Source organism: Eucalyptus grandis, chromosome 3 (genome assembly GCF_016545825.1).
Source record: "Eucalyptus grandis isolate ANBG69807.140 chromosome 3, ASM1654582v1, whole genome shotgun sequence".
Lineage (NCBI taxonomy): Eukaryota > Viridiplantae > Streptophyta > Magnoliopsida > Myrtales > Myrtaceae > Eucalyptus > Eucalyptus grandis.
In genome coordinates, this window is record NC_052614.1 from 44,184,009 (window position 1) to 44,192,173 (window position 8,165).

Consider the following 8,165-nt stretch of genomic DNA (forward strand, 5'->3'; position numbering starts at 1 on the left):
AAAAATTACTTAAAAAGTCATAAATTTATTGCGATTGTGCTAATTTAGTTCTAAATCTTTTTTTTTTTTTTTTGCCAATTCAATCTTAAACCTTATGTAGTTGTGCTAATTCAATTCATCTAGCCAATTTTGACCAGTGAGTACTAACATGGAGAAATTTTTAATATTTTTTTCCTCTTATTTTTCTATTTATTTTTCTTTTTTCTCTTCTTCCCCACTTTCCTTTTTTCCCGATAGTGGTCGGCAACTAGGCCAGGGTCATGGCCTCGCCCAATTTTAGGCAAGGCCAGCCTTGCTTGTGGCTGCTTGAGGCCTAAATAGCACCGACACCAACACACGACACGCGACACGATACGACACACGTTGTTTCTAAACAAAACAGAAAATTCCGACACATTGGGACACGTTGTATATTAAATGCATATTTTTATATATACATAATAAATTATTATTTTTATGATTATTTTAATCAAATTAATTTGATTCGAGTTCACAAATAAAATAATGAAAAAAACCTAAAATGAATTAACACTAAAAAAATTAATCCACCATTCATTAATATCATCCATTGTTTCATTTTGACAAATTTAACTTCATTCCAATAATTCATAAACTTTGAGAAAAAATAAGCAATTTACATTTTAGACTCGCATATTAGACGTATTGGAAGAGAAGAGAAAAAAAAACTTTGAGGGTGAATTATGTATCATGAAAAATGAGAATCTGAAGAAAAGAGAATATTAGATTTTCTTCTTTCCTTGTTTATTATTTTATTATTATTACTTTTTCATATATATGCGTTTTGACCTATCATTTATTGAAAATTTTTAAAATTGACATCATGTGTCGGAAATTCACATGTCAGAATTCCGACTCAAGTGTCAGAGAGTGTCAAGAAAGTTGACCAGGTATCGGATTTTCCAACATGTATTGATCAAGTATCAAAAAGTGTTCGAAAGTATCGAAAAGTGTCGGACACGTGTCAAAGTGTCCGACACAACATGATGGCTCTTGGAGAGTGTTGGTGTTTCATAAGCTGAAGCCACGGTAGCCTTCGCCTAATGTCACCCAAGGCTTGAGTGAAGGCGACCATGGCTTCGCCAATTGCAAGCAAGGCTGCCTTCGCCCACTACAAGGCCAAGCCAAGGCCGTGACCCTCGCCAGCAACCGGCAAGGGCTTTGCAATCCTCACCTAGGCTCGCCGAGCACTATTGGGGAGAAAAAGAAAAACAGGGACAAAGAGGAAAAAGAAGAAGAAGAAAAAAAGATAAAATAATTTTTTTTTATAAAAATAGGATATTATTAAAATTATGCACGTTAGCATCAACGATGATGGTTGGCCAAAATTGGTCGGATGGATTAAAATGGCACAATTGTAATAAGTTTAAGATTTTTTTAGTATTTCTCCCAATGAAATGTCATATGCAAAAAGTGTGATGAGATAAATATGATGCATGATTATGCATAAGGAAACAGCCTATTTATCTCTATGATGCAAAACTAATTGATATCTTAACCTATACTAATCTCTCTTCTTCTTCTTCTCTTCTCTTCTTCTTCTTTTTGTGTTTTCTAATTAAATTAACATAACAAATATGCGAAATGACCCCTAAATCACTACATGATCGAAACCTAGATGCATGCATGAAGATGAATTAATAAGTTATTTCCGACACAAGATGTAATTATTGGAACAACTACAATTTTACCGTTCAAAGTAGTTTTTAGAGGTAAGCTCTCGACTCGCTTGAAAATGGCAATACTGCTCTTTGAATGTTTATTTTGTTAGGAGCCGCATTCTCCACCTTGAATGTTGAAGAAACAGCATAAGCATGGAAATAGAAAGACGATTTCTCTGATTATGATGAAAGCAAGACTTTAACATTTTGCCCGAGTATTCCCTTTCACGAGGACTAAGTTTTTTGTCACGATTCCATCATAAAAGAGAGACATCATTGAGAGACCAACATATGTTATCATCAATCGGTCCGTCCGATTAGGTTCAAAATTTCGCCCAGAATATGTGATCTTAATTCTTTTCAAAAGCTCGGGGTAATTTTCAAATGAAAAATTTTCAAACGAAATAAGATTTCAATTTGCACGAAGTAAAATTTCAAACCCATGATTGAAATATTCCGTGCAAACCATCTGTTCTTCGGGTTAGACTAGAAATATTGGCTTACGCCTTTATTTCGTTCTTTGTATGAACCATTCAATCCATCTTGAAAGCTCATATGTTAAAACCGAATATGGAAAGTTTTCAATCATGGATTTAAGCCGCTAGGACGTCTGATCGATTTCCATTGATTACCACATATTATGAAAATCATATGATAAAAATTCGAGAGAAACTAAAGAAATTCTAAGCAGTAAGAGATATTCTTACAATCGATGAAGCAAAGGGAGTTTTATAATCGCATAGACACACGCATGGGACTTATGAGACATGACACCTAAAGCTAGGATATCCTATAGGAAAAAGATTATAACACTTACAACTGTACGTGTACAAGCTGCTTATATACGTAGGAGAAAAAGGAAAAGATATGATGGAATAATATCAAAGTCACATTCTCTTTTACAGACAACATAAACTGAGTGCAGGATCGACAGCATATAGTTTACACAAAGACGAACGAGAGCACGTCATTCAAATAAGAAATGCTAAATATGTACTAAATTACTCCCTTGCAATTTTTGCTTTCTAACCAATTTGACAAGGTCAACTTGAGGGAATAAGTTGTAAAATTTCATGTAATCATAGATGTTCAAAAAAATTTAAGCTATGAAATGAAGCATGGTGAATATTTAAATATTCCAATATTCAATCTCATATGTATGCTAACATTTTTCCTAATAAAGAAATATGAAAAAATATATAATCGAGAAGGCAAATGAAGATTTGGAAAGATTTGAACTTAAAACTATGACACACATGACACAATCAACTGTCATTTAGTATTTGAATTTTTGAATATAAATAAACCAACTGAACGTGACGATGTCACATCACATAAGGTTGTATCGAGTTTTAGCATCTCTCTTCCCAAAAATCTTTTGGAAGCAACTAGAAGAATCTTTTCTAGTGAAGGGTTTGGAGGAGGGAGCAAGATCTTTAGGAATTTCCGAACGGTACTTGTCAGTCTTGTGGGCCAAGAGGAGCCACACATGAGTGATGAGTTCACCTCCTCTTCTCAGTCGCTTGGCATGGTGATACACTTGACACCTGTATGCTGCATAACACAGCATCTCCACCCAGATGCTGCTGATGATCTCCCACTTGTTGTCCATCATCCTCAGGTCGATCACGAGCTTCTGCACCTCCGGCAACACATGCCAGCCGTGAGTGATCATCGTCGGCTTACTCAATTCCACAGGGTCTGGGAAATCTTCATCTGCCAACGATAATTTGCTAATTGCTTCTCTAATGTCTCGTTGCCTCAAGAAAGGCCTCAGTGCGCAACAAGCGTACTCCAGCGTGATGTCGGCAGTGGTGAGGGACAACATGTAAGGACGCAGAGCAAGGAGGTATATCATGTAATCTGATAGGAGTTTGCTTCCTCTGCAAGCATCGGAGTGATCTCCCTCTAATTCGTGCAGGATTTCTGTCGCAATGTGCCAGATAATGATGCTCCTATCGAATCTCATCTCGATGCTATTGCTCAGTCCTTGTTTCTCTCTGATGCCGTAAGTGTCAAGCGTCCAGTCGCCTCTTTCTGTGAAGGGCAGGAGGTGTCTTTGCTTCTCTAGCTCTGCCATGTTTTGAACAACCAGCACCTTGAGGGAAGAGGGGATAGCCTGGCTGGAATGTAACCAATACCTTCTGAAGATCTCCCCTTTCTCAAACAAATCAAGTATCGTGGCGACAGGCTTCGACCATTGTTCGTACAAGAGGCGGCGGTTTAACAAATTGAGCTGCCCTACCGACCTCGACCATCTTTTCTGCTTCATGCACCGTCTGGCTAGAAACGGGAGGAGCCTTAGGACAAGCGGCGCCTTAAGGTGCATACTCATCTTCACCACTGCCCAATCCGAAAACGCCAGCATCGTGATTTGATAAAGCTCCAGAGATGTGACTGCCATCAGTAACGCATAGGTACAGGTGATGTACATATCGATCAAGAAGGCATTCTTGAAGATCACGGAAAATCTACACAAGGTAGACAGCAAGCAGAAGAAGCCGATGAAGCGGCCTATGAGGCCGCGTTTTGTGTACAGAATGGGTGCTTTAGTGTAGAGCACATCGAACATGAAGTTCAGCTCGATCTCGGTCATGGTGAAAGCACGGTCAGCGGGGTAACTGTCGATGGACATCCAATCGCGGGATATGAAGAGAGGGTGGTACAGCCAGTTCACGAGATGGGGCTTCAAACAGTCGAACCGATAGTAGGCCTTTAAGACGTCCTTTGTGGACGCGAACTTCTCGTCGTCAGGGAACGCTTCAAACACTTGCTTAATGCCGGCTTCTTCGGACATGTCCTCCGTGGTCACGCTCGAGTTCTCATCATACACGGATTGGAGAGCCCAGACCCACCCCACCGATTTTATGATTCCAGCCACGAACAAGGGGAAGAACAGCATTGAGGCCGGGGATGAGCTGTCCCAACAGCGAACGAGAATCCAAACCACAACGCCTACCGTAGCCCCAATGTTCAATATTTGTCTCAATCCCAGCCGGTTGTCTTCCACCGCATAGGCCGTTATGCCGTCTGCGTACCCGAGTTGCATCAGAAGTAACGGGGCCAATAGCCCTTGCAAGACCACATCGTAACCTGGATTTTTAGGATCGTCGATGCGGACCACAGTAAGCTTTCCCAGCGCGATTGTCGCAAAGTAAGAAAGTAGCAAATATGTGGCCCAAATGACGAGATTAGCTGAAATCCACGTCACATATTTCCGACGGCTGCCTAATATTGCGAGAACAATCTTGCAGGCAACGGTTGCGACGACCAAGAGCTGAATCCCCCACGCCACCCACAGGCGTTTTACAAAGGAAATGCAAGTGATCAAACTCATGGCAGCTTCGTTCAGGTGTGTTTACTTGACATCAATGCAAATGCAGAGTTAGGAAATTTTTCACATTGCTTCTGAAGAATAATTACAAAGTGCTTGCACCAAACTGCATAAATGCATACATAATTGCATAATATGTTTCAAGTGACCCACCGATCAAACACAGCACGCTTAAATATTTTATAATACTTCCTTACATTCTCTGTGTTTCACCTGATATTGATAATGACTGTCAGGCATTGCAGATACCCAAGGACTAGAAAGAAGATTCACAAAGCAATTAAAATTCTTCTTTTTAATAATTTTAAATTAATTTAGTTCATTGAAAGTCCAGGCAAAGAGAATACATAGGTAGATGTTTTTTTTTTTGTTTTTTTTTTATTCAAGATTGTTTGTTTACATTTAAGCAAAAAAAAAAAAAAAAAAAAGGTATCCTTTTTTTTTTCCAGTCAAATTTTAAAAAAAATAGATAGATATGTGAATCTACACATTAATAATTGAATGATGTGAAAGTTTTAGGTTTTTAATTTTAAAAAGAATTAATTTCCATGAGCCGGAAATTTTGGATTAAATAAATAGTAGAAAGTAAAACCAATTCAGACAAATCTCACTATTCAAAATAAGTTGATTGAAAAACAAAGTGGCATTATATTTACCCACTTGCCCATCTCTTCTTCATCTTCATCTCCTATTCCTTAACGATTCAAAGTAAATTGTTGTACTACAAGCATTTTCTTAACTTAAATAAGATCTAAATAACGCAAGAAAAGTTCCTAAAGGAAAGAATGATTTATTCCAAGTAAATCTTCCAATTACATATGGAAAAAATAATAAGATTTCTTTTATTATACACTTTTCTTTGTTGACACCACTAAATAACATCGACTATTTCTCATGGGCTTGGCCACACAAAATTATTGGTGTTCCAATGGATTTTATCATCGTACATTATTGGTTTACTAAGGGTAAATACAAAAAAGAAAAAAAAAATAGAAAATAGCAATTTCATTATATTTTCTTGTAAATTTTGAAGATTTTACCTTAAATTTTTAGTTACATATTGTTTTTCAGTAAATAAATTCTGACATTAAAGAATAATTAAGAATTTCATTTTCCGGCGAAAGGACATTTTTCACATGTTGAGTTTTATTCATCTTTTGTTGGATTTTCAATGTACATCGGGGATCGAAGAAAGAAAAAGTAAGTACAACTACCAAATTCCACGTAAGGCAATCATCATAAGCATCCAAATCGGCAGCGTAGCGAAATTCTGGAAGCCAAAGCCCTTATTAAAGACAAAACAGGCAGCAAAGGCAAAGGCCTCCTATTCCTCTAGACAGGATAGATGGGATTCTTGCTTCCCTATGCCACCCAATTAAACTCTTCTTCGAATGCCCAAAGAGATAGTGTTTTATTTCTCCCAACCTTCAGATTGCAGATTTGTTCACCAAGTCTCACATTCGTACTCGGCATGAATTCTTTTTGGACAATGGGACGTGTCAATAATGGACCACATGTCAATTCCTCGTTAGGCAATCATGAAGTACCAAAAGACCATTATTACTATTCGCATAATTTTCGCATCTTAATTAAAACATAAATATAGTTATTTATCCAAGTTATAGGGTAAAAACAGTGATTATTTTGAGAACTTCTGTATAAAAAGGTGGAGCACAGTGATCAAACCCATCTCCATATGAGTTTTCTCCACATTGCTCTCTACCAGGTAAAAACTCCTAAAAGTTTCCAAACCCAATTTACTAACCCTCCACTCCTGCAATAACTATTTATCTTTCTCCAAATTTGCTTGGACACAATTTTGTGGCTCAACAGATTTGTTCTGCTTTTCATCCACAATTTTATTTTATTTTTTTCAAATTTGAACAAATGATGAATTATTGGACTTTCCGAATCATTTCGTTTTTGGGATTTTCTTTTATTTAGCCTCCACATTCTATTGAGGATCTCTAACTAAAGGTGCGTTCTCCACAAATTCTTTAGATGTGGCTTTTAAGTTTAAAAAAAAAATCAAAACTAATTTTCAAATGAAAAGAGAGAAGGGAAAAGGTGGAGGAGAGTTGTTCCGGGAGTATTTAGTAGGAGCGTGCCAATTCCCAAGTAGATAGGATATTTGCATTGCCCTTGAACCTTTGATTTCAAGTTTTTGAAATCTGAAGCCTACTTTATAGACCTACAATGGAACCTTGAACTTCTCAGTTCCACCGGTTCTAAGGTACCCATACTGAATTGTACTTTTTCAAATTATTTTTGGTGAAAAAAATTGTCACGGTTTTAGTTATTAACACATTGAACATTCAACACAACACATAACTGGATTACATGTTAAAATGCATGTTAATGTCTAAAGATAATTCCTGTAATCCTACCTCATTTCAAAACCTGCTGATCTAGATCCCATTCACATAGGAGAGTTTGCATTCAATGGCATATTTGCTATACTTTTCTTGACATAGCAATCTTTATATGTTGAAGGAATAGAGAAGGGTCATAATTTCTCTTGGTAATTATTTCCCTAGTTGGAAATTGAACATCGAGAACAAGCATAAAAAGGTGCTGTAACTTTTTATAGAGAATAGTCAAGTGTGCTAACCAATGATTTACGTACAATAATCACTTGCCAAAGCATCCAACGCATAGAGCGTGCAAACATCTTTTCCTAGAAGTAATGTGGGTTAGTAAGCATGACAAGCAAATGCGAGAAAAAGGTGCAATGAAACACGAGGCTGGTGGCACAAAACCTGAACTCGAGGGCTGATGAATCCCAGAAGTATGATTCAGAAGACGTCGACCCCAACATCGGAAAAATTGGAGAAACAGAAGCAGAGAAAAGGAACGTTGATCTTTGTCCCTAGAAACATTGTGAAGGGACAAGTACAAGAAATGACTGATTTCCTCTCTTAGCTGGCATAGCACTTGTGTCTTAATAGATACAGCAATCAACTGTTCGTTGGAATATCCGTCTATAAAAAAAAAAAAAAGAAAAACGAAGGAATAAAAAAAGGACAAAGAAAATGGAGAAGGAATAAAAAAAGGACAAAGAAAATGGAATAAAAAGCAGAATGGGAATTTGATTATTTGCTTGCAACTTTTGTCTGAGCCCTTTTTCTCTTTTGTTTGGCCTGATGGGTACG

The 8,165-nt window shown here is 37.2% G+C and overlaps 1 protein-coding gene across 2 annotated transcripts; it reads right to left on the reverse strand.

Annotated features, from left to right (window-relative positions):
- Nucleotides 1-2,835: 2,835 nt before the first annotated feature.
- On the reverse strand, nt 2,836-7,910 carry LOC104436704. 2 transcript variants are annotated; one of them, XM_010049548.3, is made up of 3 exons: nt 7,773-7,910; nt 7,625-7,690; nt 2,836-5,040 (listed from the first exon to the last, which is right to left on the reverse strand). In XM_010049548.3, the coding sequence occupies exon 3, from the start codon at nt 5,014-5,016 to the stop codon at nt 3,010-3,012; it is 2,007 nt and encodes a 668-aa protein (XP_010047850.2). In that variant the 5' UTR covers nt 5,017-5,040; nt 7,625-7,690; nt 7,773-7,910; the 3' UTR covers nt 2,836-3,009. The 2 variants fall into 2 exon arrangements, with proteins under 2 accessions (XP_010047850.2, XP_039164594.1); XM_039308660.1 differs by lacking the exon at nt 7,625-7,690.
- Between the last annotated feature and the right edge of the window lie 255 nt (nt 7,911-8,165).